Source organism: Colletotrichum lupini, chromosome 10 (genome assembly GCF_023278565.1).
Source record: "Colletotrichum lupini chromosome 10, complete sequence".
Classification (NCBI taxonomy): domain Eukaryota; kingdom Fungi; phylum Ascomycota; class Sordariomycetes; order Glomerellales; family Glomerellaceae; genus Colletotrichum; species Colletotrichum lupini.
In genome coordinates, this window is record NC_064673.1 from 3,257,857 (window position 1) to 3,277,474 (window position 19,618).

General features: G+C 46.0%; 6 protein-coding genes across 6 annotated transcripts; 1 reads left to right on the plus strand and 5 right to left on the minus strand.

Moving 5' to 3' along the window:
- Positions 1-941: 941 nt before the first annotated feature.
- CLUP02_18110 (uncharacterized protein) lies at positions 942-2,300 on the minus strand (the record flags this gene model as incomplete). The annotated part of the gene is made up of 2 exons (XM_049297014.1): positions 942-1,860; positions 1,933-2,300. The coding sequence occupies 2 exons, from the start codon at positions 2,298-2,300 to the stop codon at positions 942-944; spliced, it is 1,287 nt and encodes a 428-aa protein (XP_049138238.1).
- A 729-nt stretch (positions 2,301-3,029) lies between these two features.
- CLUP02_18111 (cytidine and deoxycytidylate deaminase zinc-binding region) lies at positions 3,030-7,875 on the plus strand (the record flags this gene model as incomplete). Its single annotated transcript, XM_049297015.1, has 19 exons — positions 3,030-3,056; positions 3,121-3,183; positions 3,238-3,338; positions 3,411-3,521; positions 3,670-4,428; positions 4,471-4,703; positions 4,774-4,865; positions 4,939-5,200; positions 5,229-5,308; positions 5,372-5,403; positions 5,467-5,561; positions 5,617-5,683; positions 5,734-5,831; positions 5,940-6,007; positions 6,067-6,275; positions 6,343-6,395; positions 6,696-6,749; positions 6,810-6,933; positions 6,984-7,875. The coding sequence occupies 19 exons, from the start codon at positions 3,030-3,032 to the stop codon at positions 7,873-7,875; spliced, it is 3,420 nt and encodes a 1,139-aa protein (XP_049138239.1).
- A 637-nt stretch (positions 7,876-8,512) lies between these two features.
- Positions 8,513-9,443, minus strand: CLUP02_18112 (uncharacterized protein; the record flags this gene model as incomplete). The annotated part of the gene is made up of 2 exons (XM_049297016.1): positions 8,513-9,344; positions 9,412-9,443. The coding sequence occupies 2 exons, from the start codon at positions 9,441-9,443 to the stop codon at positions 8,513-8,515; spliced, it is 864 nt and encodes a 287-aa protein (XP_049138240.1).
- A 1,027-nt stretch (positions 9,444-10,470) lies between these two features.
- CLUP02_18113 (uncharacterized protein) lies at positions 10,471-11,190 on the minus strand (the record flags this gene model as incomplete). Its single annotated transcript, XM_049297017.1, has 1 exon — positions 10,471-11,190. One exon carries the CDS (start codon positions 11,188-11,190, stop codon positions 10,471-10,473), a length of 720 nt encoding a protein of 239 aa, XP_049138241.1.
- Positions 11,191-14,412: 3,222 nt separating this feature from the next.
- On the minus strand, positions 14,413-14,632 carry CLUP02_18114 (uncharacterized protein; the record flags this gene model as incomplete). The annotated part of the gene is made up of 2 exons (XM_049297018.1): positions 14,413-14,530; positions 14,592-14,632. The coding sequence occupies 2 exons, from the start codon at positions 14,630-14,632 to the stop codon at positions 14,413-14,415; spliced, it is 159 nt and encodes a 52-aa protein (XP_049138242.1).
- Positions 14,633-15,210: 578 nt separating this feature from the next.
- CLUP02_18115 (peptidase family M3) lies at positions 15,211-19,549 on the minus strand (the record flags this gene model as incomplete). The annotated part of the gene is made up of 6 exons (XM_049297019.1): positions 15,211-15,226; positions 15,315-15,581; positions 15,630-17,863; positions 17,944-18,060; positions 19,185-19,273; positions 19,369-19,549. The coding sequence occupies 6 exons, from the start codon at positions 19,547-19,549 to the stop codon at positions 15,211-15,213; spliced, it is 2,904 nt and encodes a 967-aa protein (XP_049138243.1).
- Between the last annotated feature and the right edge of the window lie 69 nt (positions 19,550-19,618).

Consider the following 19,618-nt stretch of genomic DNA (forward strand, 5'->3'; position numbering starts at 1 on the left):
CCTTCGAGATATGGAAAGTGATATATCGAAGTCGAGGGGAAACAACTAGATCTTGAGTGCTTCCTTGTGGATAAGATTCGGGCTGTAGCGCGTCGTTACAGTTGATTAGATAAGTCATGAGGCGTTGAGCAAGTCACAAAAGGACAAAAAGGGCACGACCTGGATTCGAACCAGGGACTCATGCAACCACCCTGCATCGCTCTGGCCTACGAGCGCTCGTACCTATGGATATCTTCGGAACACATGCAAGAGGAATAGACCATATACTTTCTGCGTGGTATGAGAAGACTCTGTGAGTCACCCATAAAGGACAGACTGATACCTTGGAAGACCGTCTTGACTATCAAGGTTCGCACATCGGCGTGGCACACCTCACTACCTATACGGAAGAGAATGATGTTTTATTACCAAGGCCTATGGAGTAGCGAAAAGTTTCTCAACTAGATTGCCCCGCTTGCATAGTTTTTGTCTTCGAGTCTCGTGGGAAATGCCAGCATCGTTACACCTATGGTGGCCAGAGTCTCCTAGAATTTTGGTAGGTTCATCACGAGGGAAGCCAAGCTTTTGCTTCTTACAGCCATAGAAGTAAGTAAGAATAGGCTTGTCGAACGATGCAACACACCAAGAGATCCTAGCCTCTCATCCTTCCTGTTCCTGCGGACTCAAACGATTGATATTGTCAACATGTGGTTGCTGATGTATAGCGCACATCTGTTTCATACAATCAATAAGCTAATGGCAATAACTGCCAAATAAAGCAAGTAAATACATTGTAATATTAATATCAACATAGTCGCAAGCACATAATATACAGAGTATCGTTCAAAGTAGATAGCAAATAGGAAAGGCCTCGCAGCTGATATCCTTCCACGGTCATATCGAATTCTTCGACGCCAGCACCGCCATATAAACAAGTCCACCTGTCTCGTCCAACTTATACATCAAGCTTCACTGATAGGAGGAGCTTGAAGAATCCATTCTCCGATAATCTTGATGGTCTTTTGCGTCTTGATCTTGGCATCCTCAAGCAAAACCGGATCACGTACAATACCGTCCAGGTGCTGATCGAACCCATGGACCGTATCAGGAACCAGAAGCCACCGGTAGCGGCTTCCGTCAGCTCCAGACACCTCGAAGTGGTAAACTTCGTCGTCTAGCACGAGCTCGCCATCACCCACGACTTCAGGCTTCCCAACCTTTGCTGGTGGGGGCGGACGGCCCGCAAGCCTGTGAATGAGCCTCTGGCCTTCCTGGGCAAGCATATCCAGCTCGCAGCCGATCATAAAGACTTGCTTGGGCAGAGCCTCCTTGGGCGCGAAAGTAGGACTGAGTAGCGGGTTGCGGCTGTCTTCGCCGGGAATCTTGTAAGCCCAGTCAAACACGGGTGCAATCCCTTGCAAGAAGTCCTTCTCCTTTGCACGGAAGCCTCCGAGCTCAGGCTTGTACTGTCGCGTCGGGGCCTTCTCTTCTCCCGTTATGGAGAGATCAGCCGCCGGGTACAACGGGACGATGCAAGTGAGATGCTTCCTGACTGTCTCGAGTTGCGCGACAGCCAGAGTCAGGTTGCCGCCCGCGGACCAGCCGGCCAGCGATACTCTGGTACGATCCAACGGAAGCGAGTCATCATTGAGCGCGGCGAGGAAGAGCTCCTCGCAATCATGAATCGGCTTGGGGAACGGGTTACCCGGAGCTTTGGCGTAGTTGAGACCAATGACAATTGAGTGGTGCTGCGAAGCATACGTCTGATTCCAATCGTCGTTGTCATTTGGCGTACCGAGCACGAATCCACCCCCATGGATCGTGAAGAGAACCGGCAGCTTGTCTTTGGACGTTTTGTCAAAGCATTTCGGGAAGAAGACCCTGGAACGTGTCAATCTCTACGCCAAAGGCGATGAGGTTTCTCAAAAATTGGGGCGAAATAAAGAAACGCACCTGACGGGTAAGTACGGCCTGCATTCGTACGTCTTCACGATCTCTGGACGGTTCTCAGGCGGGATGACATGTGCTTTGACATCGCGAACGAAGAGCGCGGGCTTCACCAAGAGATTTTGGATCGCAAAGGCCGTAGCGCCGTACCTGACCTTGGAGAGGAGCGGCAGCTCTGGGACGCGATGTGAGTCGTCCGTGGTATTCTGATCTTCGGCCATCGTTGAAGCCAGGCGCGCGGCGACGGGTTGAGTTGAGTTGAGTTGCTTTGGGTGCTCGAGTGTTGCAGCGGATGTTGCGTTGGAAGAAACAGGCGGGGTTGGGATGAGAAGCGTCGCTGGCTGGTGGGAACGGCTCGGTAGTTGTAGTCGCATGCACCTCGGTTTCGCGTTTAGAGGGCCATAGCGAGGTGCAAGCCGAGTACGAAACAAGATACGAAACCTTGTACCACGGTCAACATGATCGGATAATGGGTGCTTAGAGACGTCATGTCTCTAGTTGGTAATGGTGCATAAAATGTAAGCATGTCCCTCAAGTTTGAATTGAGGCGCAATTTGCAGTCAAATCTCATAACGCCTTCAATTGCTGACGGCATCACAAAGCGTCGGGGAAATGTGAATAAGTGCCGGCCTTAGTAGCCGAACCCGAACCGCCGGCGGGTCTCCACTTTAGACCGGTAACTCGGGAAACTTCATGAGAGCGACAACAGCACAGTCCTCGACTTATCATGCATTGCCACAACGCACAAACCGTCCAGCATTCAATTTCCAACCAAGTGACACCTCGAACACCCAAAGTCATGATGGCGCAGCTGCGCTCATTCGAACAGCAACTGCATTTTGTGGCAAACCCCTGAAGATTGCAGCATGTCCATCGCCACGAAACAGCAAAAAGAAAAGTAGAATGAGGCAAAAAGTGAGCTTAGGGGCGCTACTATCATGAAGATGGAACCATCTGGAACTTACGGCCCGTGATCAAACAGTGAAAATAACCTAGGTGCGGCTGATTGACATACGCACTTCACGCCTCCTTAGGTGAAGTCTAACTCAGTGACAACTTAGCCATCTCAGATCTCTGTGATACCTCAGTAGGTACGCTGGTAGATGGCCTACCAAATTATTACACTTCTAGTGAGCTACTGTAATGCTTGTTTTCCTGAGATTCAGAGGTTGTGTTGTGAGTTTGATCTTACAGACTATGGAAGACATGAAACGTGCTGCGTGCAATAGTTTCGGCATTTTAACACCTCAGCCGGAAGTAAGAAAGTTCCATAGAAAATTTAGAAATATTTTCATGTTCCGATCTTGCAAGAGGAAATACGGTCTTGTTGGCTCTTTCCCTTTGACGAACGCAAATATTGAGTTGGTCGAACCTCAGGTGTCAAATTCCCAGGCTTCTACCGGGATTTCTCAGTGACCGACTCTTTCTGTTATTCTTCCGGTGCTTATCCCTTCAACAACAGCTCTTTCTTCCATTACATGCAGCTTTGCATCTGACTCATCTTGGGTTTTCTGTGTTCAGAGGCTGCCGAGGGCTGTCAACGAGGTCGGCAAATTCACGCCAGATCCCTGGAACAGTGATCCCTTTACCACACCGTCAGCAACATTCTAAGAGACCACCAGAATTTCTCTCACACTTTAGGGAACACAGTGGTCACCATGGTTCGACCTATGCTTGACATGAGAAAGTAAGTGATCTTATCAATTGCCGTAAAGGGTATGGCCACTGATTGTCTGCATACAGAATTCTCAATTCGCCGCAAATCGAATATCATGTCGGCGAAAGCGGCAAGTCATTCTCGGTTCCCAAAGCTGTGATGGAATTCCTCTCTCCAAAGCTTGTGCGTATGCCGCCTTCTGGACAAGGACAGCCCAATTCCGCTTCAATCACTCTGAGAGATATCGACGAGGCTACATTCACTCGACTGGTGGAGTACGCATATCGCCAAGACTACACGGTCCAAGGTCTCAAAGCCCGCTCCTTTGCCTCCGACGAAGTCAGCGTTTTGCCTTCACTCTATGATAAGCTCGAGCGGGGAGATGAGTATTCAGAGAGCAACCCCTTCATCCACGATTCTGGCATGGATTTCCTTCGCGAACTCAAGGGTAGCTACATAATGCTCGACAAATCGATCCACAAAGAAGCTCTCGAGGCAAAGAAACTCCCTGGCCGCTATGTTCGCTTTGACACCCTCAACGCCCACATCGCCCTTTTGAACGTGGCGCACACATACGATATCCATCCTTTGAAGGATCTCTGCAAAGCGCACTTCCGCGAGTGTCTGCTTTTCATGCCTCTCAATAGGTACACCGTGGCTGATCTGCTCACTGTCTGGGATTCTGTTGAGCACATCGCTGACTGCGCTCCCGGCAATGCGATTTGCAACATTATCCTGGATTACTTCGTCGCCACTCTCCCCACTTCGAACATCATCCGAGATTTCGGGATACACTCGTGCAGGACGAAGCCTTCACCCGCCAACTGCTCGACAAGTTGCCGAATGTAGCTCCTCCAATTGACGACTAAGGGTCATGTGTGTTACAGACTGGAGTCTATGGGGAAAGCTTTGGGACAGCGGGAAATTGTCTTCATCGCGGAGAGGGCTCGACGGATTATTAGGGCTTTTGCTTCGGAGTTTGAGTCGTGGATGACGTCCATAGGGAAATCAAAAAGACAACGAGGTCACAAAATTATTGTCCGGAAGCGTGATGCCAGTTCGTTGACATTTTCCTTTCAGGCCCATCATTTCATTTTGCATCCCTTCGTAGCCTCGGTCCGTGATGTTCTTTGACAGATTGCCTAGTATACGATAATACCAGGAAAGAAGGCACCTCATACCACTCGAAGCCTATATCCGGCGCAAAGCAGCCGACACCGGTATCTCTGGCCGATATCTTCGCCATGTAAGGCAATGCCAAGGAGGTCACCGCAAATCATCAGTGATAAGAAATGGCACTAGCACATATCCATGTCAACGGGGTGGGGTTACTGCGGGGTTGCTCATGGTGATAGCTTCAATGTCCGGCGCGATGTGATCCATGGTTCCAAAATGTCGGGATGATACCGCGTGGCTCTCCACTTTTCCCCGACCACCCTTATCTTTTGAGGGAATTCGCCGACAATGGCACTTTCAAGACTTATGAACGGTGTCGCTATAAAAAGGTGCTGAGCATGTGGGAGTTGATCAGCTTTGCCATCTCATTCCTTGTTGGGCCGCTATCACCTGTCATACCACCAGATGCTCATCTCACAAGTACTATTGGCGCTGGGTGGAGTGAGTTTTGGCTCGGCGCATTTCATAGTTCCCAACGATGACCAGGATATGTCCGGTCTCACGGTCAACTCGATCCCAGCAGCGAAACGAGTCGAGTACATGCAAAAGGTTGAACCGTCTGGGCGCTAGGTTCTTGTCATATGCCGCCGTCCGTTTGCTAATGTTTTCCAGGCGAACGAGGCGCTCTTCCGGCAAAGCGGACCGTAAGTGTCTATTTTCCATGTCGGTTTCAAGTACAGTCCTAGATCTGACTTACATCCTCTCAGTTGCCCCTTTGCCGCATTTGGAACCATCATCGTCAACCACACCAGCGACGAAGTTGTCTGCGAGGGAGCAAATTTCCGAACTGGCGACCCTACTAGTACGTATTGAGAACTATGGTAATTGTAGCTACGACCTACTAAGAAAACTTCCAGTTCACGGAGAGATCTCAGCCATCAACGCATGCACAGCCAAGTTTGCTGAACAGGGCATGACGCCAACGTAAGGCCTGCAATTGACTGTTCATGAACAAGAGCTCACATTTTCGACAGGCAGATCTATGCCGCATGGGGAGAGCTATCAATCTACACGAACGCCGAGTCGTGTCCAATGGTATGTGCTTCAAGTTACCAGGAAGCTGGCATCATCGGTAACTAAAAGGTTCCAGTGCGCGAGTGCAATCCGGTGGGCGGGTTTCAAAGGCAAGTTGACCCCCCATGACTGTTATTCCCGCCGAAAACTAACACCGACTTGTCAGAATACGTTTATGGGACCACCATCCAATACAACTACAACGTCGGCTGGGGTGTCATGACTCTCAGCAGTGTAAGAGCCCCTGGAACAGAAACATATTAGGGGCATTCTTGCTAAACCGACTCATCCAGTACGACGTTTTCCAGCAATCTCGCCAGCTGCCTGGCTATCAAACGTCCATGATCGGACAGATCCTCACAAACGAGACGGACCCTCTCTTCTCATGGCAGTACAACGCAAGCGCGCCTTGCCCGAACGATTGTTTTCGTGTCCCAAGCGCGACTCGAGGCGGAACGACCTGCTCCAATGTTACTATCTCCCGAAGGGACTATGAGGCGCTGTAGATAGGCAGCGGCTTAAGGACTACAAATAGAGACTCGGAACTTTCATTGGCGATCCGACCTCAGCCACGCTAACAATGATTTCGGTGTCATGGAATCACTGAAATATGGCTCATCAAGTGGGTGGAGAAAAGGATTGTCACTGCTGTTCCTGTTCTTCGTTTGGAAAGTATTCTCTACTGAATATATGAAGAATGTTTCCTAGAGATAATGGAGATTACGGATATAACAAGGATGAGAACTAATTATATAGTAAGAATAATAAGTAGTAATAATACGTAGGTAAGTGAGCATTACAAAACTTTATCGACCAGCAATTGCGAAATATACGTGTATTAGGAGGAAAACAGGCGGAATTCAGTAAGTAAATATCATTACGTGATAAGAGGGACTGAAGCTCTTGACCACGTTCAAATCAGGGAAGAACTTTCGGATACCTCCTTCCACTAATCCACCTATTAGCAGCTCTGCGAGTGCTCAAATTTAGAAAGACTCTTCAAAGTCGACTTGAAACTCCTCCACTTCACCTCCAGCAGTCATGGAACTACCAAAGGCGACTCCCAGTCGGGTTCCGTATTCTCTAGCACAACGATGTGGTCGTCTCCCTAGCCGTTCTACAGCGGCTTCGTTCAACAGAGGTATACCTGATCTTGAAGGGTACGTGACATTCAGTTTCGGTTCTGAACATACCACTGACCATTGGCCAGCGTACTCACCTCACGAGTGGTCACCTTTCGGATCGGTCCAGACCGAAAGCCATTCCAGATCCACGAAAAGCTCGTAGCTTCCCGATCAGTCATCTTCGACCGCATGCTGGCCAATAATATGCGCGAGTCCCTCGAGGGCGTTGTCGATATTGAAGACGTTGAGCCAGAGGTATTCACGAGTTTCATCAACTTTGCCTTCTACGGAAACTACGACGTGCCGACGTCGCACAAATTCCGAAAGGCGAAAGATCAGGAGCCTGAAAACGCCAAATTGATTCCAGGAGAGACCTACGACTCCCTTCTCGAACACGTCCTAAAATATGACTTCAGACTATCCAAAAAGCAACCGTATCTACGATATCTGACGCTTTTTATCAACCAAGGAACCCCCGGAAAGCTGTACGGCATGCCGCCCGGGTTGCCGTGGAATAAGGACGAGGAACTCGAGGCAAATTTTGACCTCATGGTCGCGAATCGCCTTTTTGGGGAGATTTGCATGCATCACGTTCAACTCTACATATTCGCCGACAGATACGACATTGCGCAGCTGAGGCAGGTGTGCCTTCACCGCCTCCACAGCTCTCTGACGCGTGCGAGACTCGGCGACCCCGGCTATCAGCTTCTGTTTGGCGTCATCGTATTTGCATTCACCAACACGATGCCGGGAGACAAGATCCGAAAACTGCTGATTCAGACGTGCGTTGCCGACTTTAGCATGGTGCGCGCGATGCCCAGCTTCACCGATCTGCTGCATCGCGTACCCGAGCTGGGGATTGAAATCATGACTGAGCTCCCCACGTATTGGGAGGAAAGGAAGAAGGCGATCAATGATGTCAATGCAAAGTTTGCATCGGCACAATCGGACGCTACAACGAGCAAAGAAAAATCTTGAAGAAATAGGAACAAGCGCTTTATCGAGTTAAACGACTCAACTTGCATGGAAGAAGGGAAGCAATAGGCAATCGAGGAATGGTGCAATGGTCATTGCAAGCGCTGAGCAGGAGAGGATCTTTCTCTCTAGAAGTTCATCACAGGGAACAAGGAAAGGCGTTCTTGAGCAATCACGTGTTTTTAGAAGCAAGCAACTTACGAAGCAGCATTCATTCGAGGCACGACTCGAACGTTAAACGTGGATTCTAGATGAAAACAGCCAACTGCTCTACTCAATACATCATGATAATTCTGAAACATCCACATACTTAAAACAAAAATGTATTTCCAGAAGCTCTTTTCATTTAGCAAACTCTTCTGTATTCCAGCTTCAAAGGACTCTTTGTGGAAGAGTTCTTGATGAAATTTCGTTCATCCCTTGATCGAGTGTTTTGATTACGGAAAAAAAGCTATTGAAATTCGTTGAAAGGGAGGCTATCTGGAAGAGAGGAACTGCCAAAGTCCTCGTCCTTACGATGGCCCTCTCAGATGCCACATTTCCCTGGGACGTGTCTCCCGAAATTCCAGCGCTTCCCTTTTGATAAGAACCCATGAATGACGAGCCCCGATCCCAACTGGTTGCAAGTGTCTGTTGCCTCTCACGTTTGACTTTGAAGTTCCTCCCAGTAGGTATGGGGAATCTCAAGTAGCAGTTCCACAGCGTAGTCCGCGAAGTCGCAGACCAGTTTTCGAACTCCTATAATTGCGTATTCTATATCGCTAATGAGGAATCGTAGAAGTAGCTTGCGAAGTGTGTCCTGTGGTGATGTCTGTGCATGTAGAAAGCGAAGTACAGAGCACACGTGATCAACCAGCATCTCGTCTCCAGCTGCGTTGCACAGCTTTCGGCCAACCTCATTGACGCATAATTCCGTGAGGTCATCTATAAGATACCTGTCGGCAAGAATGTAGAGTTCCGCTGGCTTCAAGAGGTGATCCAGTGCGATGTTGATTCTTGAATCCAGTCCCTCCTTCCGGATGGCCTCTTTCCGGAGGGATCGGTCTCTGCCTGTTAAAGTCGTCTCATTGACTCCATACTTGCAGAAGTGCTTCTTGCAAAATTCCAATACTGCGATGTGTTTTTTCCAACTCACTGATGCCCAGAACTCTATAAAGCTTCGTATCGAATCAGGTTGTTTAACTTCTGTTCCGGCGTCTCCTGCTTCCTCTGAGCCGCATTTGGCGTTGGATTCGTTGTCGGGGTAGGGTATAGGGTAGAGGCCGCTGTAGGCATATTCCAAAAGGAGGACAAAGGTGGCAGGTTCGACGTCGTCCCAAATGATCTTGCCCTCGAGGGATTCTTGCATACCGCCAGTAAGCAAAGCTCGAAGAGGCTCCGACAGATGGACCAAAGCCCCCTCGTGGACACGGAATTCGCGCTTCGAATCGCCTTTGCCAATGACGAAAGTGACGATCCGGGAGTCGATGATCCTATGAAACGTTAGCAGATATTCAACCTATAATCTCTTTTTTCAGACGAAAGAAGACAAAAACTCACTCCTCGATTCCTCTCTTTCGCTTGAGAGACATCGTGACGTTGGCGGGCGAAGGTGTGTGTGGGTGTAGAAGTGAGAGCCAGGCTGGTCGCGGAATTGGTCCGTAGATATAGGAAAGCTTGGCGAAGGAAAGGAGGAAGTCGCCGCCTCCCGTGTCGAATGGAAGGACCGAAATACAAGCTCTCTGTTCCTTCCAAGAGGAAAGAGAGAACTGGATGCAGATCCGAATTTCTCGTGTATTGCTAAGCAACATCTAGCGCCCTTTGCTTCTCGTCCATATTAATGATTCTCACGTGCAGCGTTGTTAGCCGGGCTAAGACGCTGTTTAGCGAGATGCGTTGAGGAGTATAGGACCGGGAAGTTCTCTGGCTGAGGAAAGGTAGCTCGGTCCACTAAAGATGTGGTCTTCGCAAAAGACATTGTTCTCGCAAGAGCAGAGACGCCGGGATGAAAGGCAACTAGCGGTTGGAGGTTCTTGTCTCTCGGGGTGTCGGCGATTAAGGATCATTGGTGCTTCCTATTTGGTGTGTTTCCGTAGGCTTCTCATAAGCAGCCGCCAAGCTTGGGTAGGATGAGCTTGGATGTACGGTGTCATTGTCTCATGATCACAGCCAAGAAGTCAGGTACCTGATCAGTCAAAGTTTGGAATGGACATCGCTAGACATACTCAAACGACAATCAACTCGACTTCAGGTGCGAGCAGGAAGGAGTATATTCCTGCGTGAATGATATAGTAGACGCTCAAGAACTGACACAGTTATTCTGATCCTTGGAATTGTGTGCTATGCTGTCTAAAGTGTTCCGGCAAGTGAAAAGCCTCGCCATGTCAGACCTCCTCTGCGTCACAGCCCCCAATCGATTTCTCTGGGACCCCTCTCCATCATCTTTCCTTGCCCTCAAGTTCACATGTCTCGAGATCTTATCCCCCCTCCCTTCGGCAGTCCTTGCCTGGCTTCTCTCGATGGTCGAGCATACATAAAGTATGTGAATGAGGAGAGAGTGAGCTTGACTGTAGAGGCCCCGGACCAAGGCCTGGCGAAATGGGTTGCTGCGACGTCTCTTTAGATTCTCGAGTCAAGCCTTCGCCAGTAGTTTCTGGGCGCACTGCGTAGAATAGCAACAGCGATCTCGGGAATTTCGTCCAAGACATGTCCAAATTTTGTTGTATTGCGAGTGAGCGCATTCGACAAGTTCATCAGAACGAAGTCGATGAGAAGTGATCGAAGCCCGTCTTCGGGCAAAGTTCTAGGCCAGACGAAAAGCAAGAGCTTACAGATGGACTCGTTGAAGCTTTCTGTTGTGGGATGCTCGTAGAGAATTCGCTGCAACTTCTCAACGCAAAGCCATGCCAACTGGGTAATGGCATACCGATCAGCCAAGCAATAAAGCCGCGCGTGGGCCACAAGATAATCCTCTGAGTGAAAGTGAAAGACGTGGAAGTCAACGGAATCCAGATCAGCGCGCTTTGGCATTTCCACGAAGCGATCTGGGCCGCGCCTGAGTGCTAGCGTAGATTTACCATCTTTGCACTTCATGAGATGTTCTGTGGCAATACTATACTCTAGTGAAGGCCTAGCCTTGTAGTAGGCGCCACCGTAGTCGTAGCAGTCGTCGGCATCGTCGTCCACCGTGCCCCATAGGTCGATGTCATTGATCGTGCCATATCGTTCGTTGTGGTCAGGAATAAGTAGCTCACGGCCGTATGCGTACTCAATCAGTTGAGAAAAGACCTCAGGCTCGACCTCATCCCAGACAACAATGCCCTCCATAGACTCCTTCATGCCGTTGGTCACGAGTGCTCGGAGTAGGCAGCGCTTATACCCATTCAAATTAATCAAATAAATAAGTCAAACAAACAGTCAAATATAGGAATTTTAGTAAGTTAAATAATTAAATATCGTAAGGCCCTATATTTAATATATTTAATTAAATATAAAGTCGCTTAGAAAAAAGAAAATCTAGGGCCGGGCTAATTAAAAATCGATATTCCTAACTATACCCTATAGAAGTTTATAATTAGGAATATAAATACTTAGAGCGAAATTCGAACCTATAACTCCTTATTTATAATTATAAGTTCGGTATTATACTACTTAACTAAATAGATTATTAATAATTACTATAAAAAAAAAGCCTAAGTATTATAGAGCCCTGAATTTAGTATCTTATTATATTTAAGAATTTAAAAAACCTCTAGTACCCCCTTTTTTTAATATTAATAAAACTAACGAAGTTACGTATTACTACTTCTAACCTTTTACGACTATTATAATTATTATTAATATTAATTAAATTATATATTAATCGATTTATTATATTATAATTAATTAATTAATAATAAGTTATATAATCTTTAGTACGTAGCTATTATTTTAAATTACTTTATAATTATAGACCCTAACTAACGCTAGCCTCGTATTATTAACTAATTTTAATAATTATAATAGCCTCTTTACCCTTTTAAAAGTAATTTAAAAAGGGAGGACTTTTATTAATAACGATTTAATATTATAAAAGGGTATAAGGTTAAGGAAGTCGTAAATCTACTTAGAGGGGGTCTTCGCTCGAGAGATCTATAATAAAAATATTTAAAATAAAATCTTTTAGTTTTATTATTACTATAACGAAATAAGTATTATTACTTATTTTAAAATAGTAGCTACGAGCTTAATAATAGCTTATTTAAAATTAAAATACTAAGTAATAAATTTAAGCTCTAGCGAGTTATTATATTTATTAAAATCCTCTAAGTACGACTTTATATTAAAAAAATAAAAACTTTTTTTTAATATTATTACGAAGGGCTAAGTAATAAGAATTAAAGAATTAGTAATTAGGTATATTATTAATAATAATAGCCTATTTATAACTTTTTATAATCCTTATTTCTAGGCCCTCCTCTATTAATTAAATTATAATATTACTAACGAACTCTTATTATTATATAAAAATATAAAAAAGGAGCTAAGTAAGATCTTTATTAAAAAGAAAGATATAATTAGGGTAGAGATCCGGAGGTTAATAATAAAAATCTACTTATTATTTAATTTATAGACCTCGTTAATATAGAATATTATTATTACCGTTTTTATTTATTTTTTAAACTATATTAAGTAATAAATATAATACCTTATTACTTTATAATAATAGTATAGTACTTATAATAGGGCTAATATTACTTAAATTATAAAATTAGTAATAAACGACTAGGAATTAGGTAATTAAGTCGGAGTAGTTATTTATAATAATACTTTAAATAATAATACTTACCTAAGTTATTTATATCTTATATTATCTTATACTTATACTTAAGAAGATATTCTTAACTAGAGGATAAGGTACTACGGTAATATTCTTAACCTCGTTAGTAAGGCCTTTTTATTTAATAATAATAAAGAGGTATTTAAATAAGAATTAGATATATTAATTAATATTAAGTAACTTTAAGAAGATCTTAACTTTTAGTATATAAGAGGCCCTATTAATAAGCTTTAGAACGTTATTAAATTTATTTACTTATTACTTTAATAATATAAGGCCTTTTTTAAAGTTAATAATAAGATTAATAAGAATAATATATTTACTCTTTTTAAGGAGTTATCGTAAGAGCTTATATTAATACTTAACAATAATATAAAGTAAAATTCGATATATTTTATAATATAGCGCTTTTTATAAAAAAGAAAGTAGATCTATACTTTTTTAATAATTAATCGAGCTTATAAAGATTTAAAATAACGGATCCCTATTAAGGACGTTCTTAATAATAATAACTAATAGTTACTAACCGAGCTAAAGGTAATACTTAAGCTATTTTACTTTTAAATAATAAAATACTAGGGCTAGAGTAAAAGAGATAGTTATAGCCGTTTATAAAAAGTAATAATAAGTCTCGAGTACTTTATTAACTATTTTAAAGAGTAAAAGAAGTTATATAATAAACTTTTTAAAAAAAAATAAATCTTATAGCTTTTTAAATCGTAGCGTCGTAATCGTAATTAATATAAATAATATTACCTCGTTAATAATTAGCTCGTTATTAATTTATATCCTAACTTCTTTTTTAATTTCTAACTTTAAGTAGTATCCTTTATTATATTTAGTTTAAGTATATACTTAAAGAGTAAGTAAAGCTACTTCTTAATAATAATTTTAATTTACGAGGATATTTCTAATTATTAGTTATTAATACTTAGTAAGTCCTTAATAAATATTATACTAAGTTAAGTAATTCTCTACTCTATGCCGTAATAATTATTCTTTACTTTAAATAAGGATTAAAATAGTTAGAAAAGAGGTAGGATATACCTAAGTAGAGTTATTAACTATTTAATACGAAAAAGGGACTTTATAATTATTAATAAAAATAGTATATAAATAAAATAATAAGTCCTCCTCCTCCTCGTTGTTTAAGTCCTCTTCCTTTGCTATAATAATTATAAACTACTTTTAATACCCTTATAATTCTAAAGAATATCGTAAAAAACTCGTAATACTAATAATAGTTAATATCTCGAATAATAAATATAATAATTAACTACGTACCTAAGCTTAATTAATATTACTTATAAATTATCCCTTAGCCGGTCCTTAACCTAATTTAATAGTAAATTAATTATTAGCTAACCTATTTAACGTTAAATAAGCTTATATTTAATATTTTTACGATCCTTATAATAATAATAAATTATAAGAGGACATTTAGCCTCGTAAAGTTAATTTTAACTTTATAGCGATTATTAATAAGATCCTTTATACTAAAAGAGGTCTAATATCTTAAGAACTAGCTTCGTAGTAATATTATAGAAATAAGAGGTTAATTTTTTAATTAAAAAAGCTAATCGAAGTAAAGTCTATAAGTTAGTATTATAAGGACTTTCGTAATAACTTTATTTAATTCCTAATTAGGAAATTAGTTAAATCTATTAATTAATTATTAAATAATTAAATATAGCACGAGAAATGAGCTAAATAATTAAATACGAACCTCATATTTAATTTGTTTATATGGGTATAAGCGCTGGGAGTGGGCTAGAGAGGCCGCTGATTGCTGCTTCATGGACATTGTATTCGACCTCGTCATCTCCGACGATGAACTTAATGATCCGAGATTTGAGGATTCTGTACCCGTGTTAGCGATGCTCCTTGGAAGGTGGAAAGATGTGAAAGAGAGCAGACGTACTCGGCTACGTCGATATCTCGCTTAGTTACCATCGGAGGCATTTCGTGACGATGGCAGATGGGTTTTGGTGAGGAGAAAGCCGAGGGCGCGTAAGTAATGATGAGTGAGATGAAAAAAGAGCAAAAGCGAACGCGAGTGAGAAGGGTGGAAGGAAGAGGGTGTGACATGGAAGGAAAAGTGAAGTTTAAAAGGCTTGGGATCAAATGGATGTGAGTCAATTTCTCCGCCCTTCTTCCTTCCGTGCCTAATTTTGCAGCAACGGAAGAAGCTACCTGAGGCGTGTTAGACGCGTTTGGTTTTTCGTTGAAAGGGTTGCCTACTTAAGTGAGTATCCGCCCGAGACACGAAGCCCCCTACCAATCCATGATATTCAGTAATCAAGCCAAAGAAATGTGCCTACTTACCTCATCTTGTGTGGCAACTGATACATCGTATCCGATACAATATCTGGCCTCTCACTCCCAGGCTGTAGCGAGGCCAAACTGTCCTTGATGAAGCTGAATAAAGGCAGGTTTCCACCTCACTCAGACATACTTACGTTTGAACTGACTTGGAATGTACGAGAATGGAAGGCATCACGCTAGCTTGGGACTTCAGAATCTTGAAAAGGTATTTTATTTTAGGAGGCGAGCGTCCTGGGGGTGATCACAGTCGCGATCTGGTGCTATTAGATACAATTCTGGCGTCGTCTCGTTATCGTGGCATTACGATCAGGGCCCTTACTGAGGGATGCCCAACTCCTTGTAGAAGGCTTCGGTGCTAGGCTTGCGTCCAAGGAACTGCTCCAGGGTCAACATCTCCTCCTGGCTTCCGCCCTTCTCCAAGACAGTGTGTCTGTAGCGGCGGCCCTCCTTGCCGTTCATGGGATCGGCCTTGAAGACGGAGTAGAACATGTCGGTCGAGTAGACCTCGGATGAGAGATAGCCGTAGTAGCCGGCATCGTAGCCGCCAATCAAGTGACCGAAGCAGGCTTGTCCGTTGCCCCAGGTGCTGTATCTGTTAGTATTGTGTACTTTGGAATTTAATGGGGTTTCATACCTCTTCTCTCCCTGAGCTTCTGGGCCCTTGATACCAGCGATCTGGCCGCGAAGCTCGTTGTAGGTTGCTGACAAGTCCAACTTCTTGATGGCCTCGTGGCTCTCGGGGGTATGGACAGTCATGTCAAAGGTACCGAAGTGAAGCTGGCGGAGGTTGAACAAGGCAGCGTTGACGTGCTTGGTGGAGATCTGCTTCTCAATAAGGTCATCGGGAATCTTCTCGCCAGTCTCGTAGTGTTGAGACAGCGCCTTGATAACACTAGGGGTCCAGCACCAGTTCTCCAACATCTGTGATGGCGCCTCAACGAAGTCTCTGACGGTGCTGGTACCGTGGAAACGGCTGTATGTGCAGCGGCCAGCAAGGTCGTGGATACCATGTCCAAGCTCGTGGAAGAGGGTGACGACCTCGTCGTGTTTGAGAAGTGAGGGCTTCTTGGGCGTGGGCTTGCTGAAGTTGCAGACCAGAGCAGTGGCGGGGTATCTGCGTGAGCCGTTGGCTTGCAGGTAGCCGGGCTGCAAGTTGAAGTTGGCGGCGTGACCGTACTTGCCCTGGCGAGGGTGCAGGTCAAGGTACAGGTAGCCAACGAATCCTTCTCCCTCAGAAGCATCATCCCAGACACTGAAGATGATGACATCCTCGTGCCATGCGATATCCTCACCCTTGCCAGTGGGGCTCAAGGCCTTGCGGTCCTCAGGCTTCAGCTCAACAAATACGAAGCCCAAGAGCTCCTCAAAGATCTTGAGCATGCCAGCAATTGTCGAGGTGATGGGGAAGTACTCGGCAATCTTGTTCTCGTCAATGCTGTACTCCTTCTCAATCATCAATCGGTCGTAGAACTTGTGATCCCACAGGTAGTAGTTGCCGTCGTTCTCAACGCCGCGGGCGTCAGTGTCGGCCTTCTTGAGCTCCTGGAGGTGCTCGACTTCCTTGGCGCCACCGGCAGTCAGACGAGAGCGAAGGTCGCCCAAGAAGTCGTTCACAGTCTTGGTGGTCTTGGCCATCTTGTCCTCAATGCGCAGGGCAGCGTGGTTGGGGTAGCCGAGCATGCGGGCAGCCTCATCACGGAGAATGATGGCCTCCTGGAAGAGAGGAACGTTTTGGTTGCACTTATTCTCGTTCTGGATGAAGACCTTGCGTCTCGTCTCGGGGTTCTTGGCGAACTTGAGAGTCGGGAAGAGGTCGGGGTACTTGAAGGAGAGCTTGAGCTTGCCCTCGTTCTCGCCGGTGCCCTTCTCGAGACCATCAAGAACGTCATCTGAAACACCATCGAGCTCCTCCTTTGTGAACCAGATGCCGCCGTTCTCCTCGTTGAGGTTCTTTGTAAACTCGATTTGGATTTGACTGAGACGCTTCTTGATCTCCTTGAAGCGGTCACGCTGGGGCCCAGCGGGGATACCCAGACCCATCTTGATGTAGTTCTTGTAGTCCTTCTCCAGCAACCTCAAGCTCTCGGGGTCCAGGCCCTCCGAGTCTTTGCGCTGGTGGAGAGCCTCAATGAGCTTGTAGACATCCTCCCTCATGTTCACCTCGATCGAGAACTCGTCCATGATGGTATCGGCCTGGGTCGAAGCCTCGCGCAGGGCGGCGTCACTCGAAACATATTGGTAGAAGCCAAGGATACGGGTCGACAGTCCGCTCTCGTTCTCGTCTTTGGCGATGGGCTTCATAACATTCTCAAAGGTGGCCTTGTCGGCGGAGTAGTCGGCAACGAGCTTGTCGAGAAGGGCGCGAGTCTGGTCGCAAATCTTCTTGGAGTCGCCGACGATGGATTCCTTGGTGCCGGTGAAGACGGGGGGCGCCTGGGGCGGCGACTTGTACTTGTCGGGGACAGTCATGGCGGCAGTCACCAAGGGCCGGTATGTCGATAGAGATGGAGTGGCAACGAGGGGTAGCTGGACTGGTTTGAAGCGCAGCTGTGCAAAGAGAGAAGTAATTCTCGGGACTGCTCTTGGGGCCGCCAGGATGAGAGCTGTGAGGAGGAATATGAGGAAGAAGGTAAGGGAAAGGAGGGGACGCTTGGAGGACGCCACGGCTACTGGACGAAACACGGTTCGATCAGTCGGTGAGTTGGGTGCGTCGGGGCGGGGGAGGGGGAGGAGGAGGAGCAGCTGCAGGACCAGGTCTTGGACACGGGGCAGACGCGGATGGATGCAGGTGGAGGTGTCGATGCCGTAAGTTGGTAGGTGACAAGCGAGGTTAAGCGCGAAGGTACATGTAGCTACGCAAAGAGTGGACTGAGAGCGGTGACTTGCAGCAAGCTTCTGGTAGTTGCGGGATGATTTGTGTATGTGTATGTAAGTGGATGAAGGTTAACGTTAATCCTGACGAGTACGGAATGCGACGGGGTCCCCTTCTCTTTCACCTTCCAGTTGGAGGTTTCCTCGGCGGGCAGTCGCGGCCTGCCAGGGGAGCTCACGTCGAGCTCCCGGCGCTACGACGTTCCGGGCTGTAACGCCCCACGCTGAAGCAAGCGGGGTCTCGCTGATGTACCAGTACCAACAGGAGCCATGTTCTGCATCTACTATCGCAATTTGATACGAGTCTTCGCATGTGTATTTGACAAGAACATTGGCACATTCAGGGACTCTGCAGCAATTCTAACATCAAAGGATAGAGGACTTTGGCAAGTATTGGGACGATTAACTTGAAGGATCTCTACCGGCTGGAACCATTCGGTACCGTAATCCTGCAGGTCCAGGATGCAGGCCACATCGCCTGACTGAAGCGAGCTTACATAAGACGACTGCACCTACCAGATTGTGCGGGGTCCTTTGTTGCTGGGCAGACGGGCCAAGGCCTGGTGCGACATCATGGCTGAGGCTGATGGATCAACATGACTAGATCGCGGAGGCCGTAGCATAGCCGTAGAGCCGCAAGAAATTGTGCTTTGCATTCAGTCTTTTTGGTTCAAAAACATGAGGCAGTGGATGCATCGCGATGTCTGGTCCTTTCGTCCCATCATACGCTTCCAAACAGGCGCAACCCCTGACCACCTCATAAACATCCATCTTCTGGAAGGATCGCACGCGCGATGATGTTGGTATCATGGTATTTATTTCTTTTGGTATCGGTTCTATTCAGTCCCGTACATGTGTCGTGTGGTCCGGAGCAACGCCTCTGAGGAGGCGGGGGTGAACTCCAGAATACCCAAATTCCCTACAATAGCGAACAACGCAATCGCAACGCAAAAGCAAACGCCATTTCCCATCGTGCCAGCCATGCAAGTATCTCTTTCTTCTCTTTTCGTAAACTGCCTCCGCCTCGTTCCTCTGATCTGTTCGTACAATGCTCGCTCGCTGGATGAATCTAGTTGGCGAGAATGGTTCGGACCAGCTCTGTTGCGCGGGTATCAGTAAACACAGTCTTCAATGCTTGCTATGCAACGAGTTTGCTGAAAGTTGGTGGCTTACCGGTGTAGTTGACCTGGCCAGAACTGGTGTCAACAGCCTTGAGAAGCTCGTCGACCTCCTCGTCGGACATCTTCTCGCCGAGGTTGGTCAGGATGTACTTGAGCTGGCCGACGCCGATGAAGCCCGTCATGTCCTTGTCAAAGACCTGGAAACCGCGGCAGTACTCCTCGGGTTCACCGGGGTCGCGGAAGCCGCCGGGGCGGTTGAGAATGCGCTGGAAGGTCTCAAAGTCGACTGCTCGCGCAAACATCGCTGATCAGTATCGTGCCTCTATGCTGGTGGCATACATCGGTTTTCGATACGCGGGGGACGCAAGGAACAAAACTCACAGTCGCCGCCGACATTCTTCTCGAGGTCGCGAATCTCGGTCAGGGTAGGGTTCTGGCCGCAGGCGCGGAGGAGGTCGCCCAAGCTGTCGATGGCAACACGGCCGTTACCGCGCTTGTCGAACAGGGAGAAGGCCTCCTTGTAGTTGGTAGAAGCCTGAGCGTCGTACTGGTTAGAAGACATTGTGATATGTTTGTGTGGTTGAGTTTTGCGCAAAATTGAAAGGTCGCGATGTGTGGCAGAGAGCAAGTG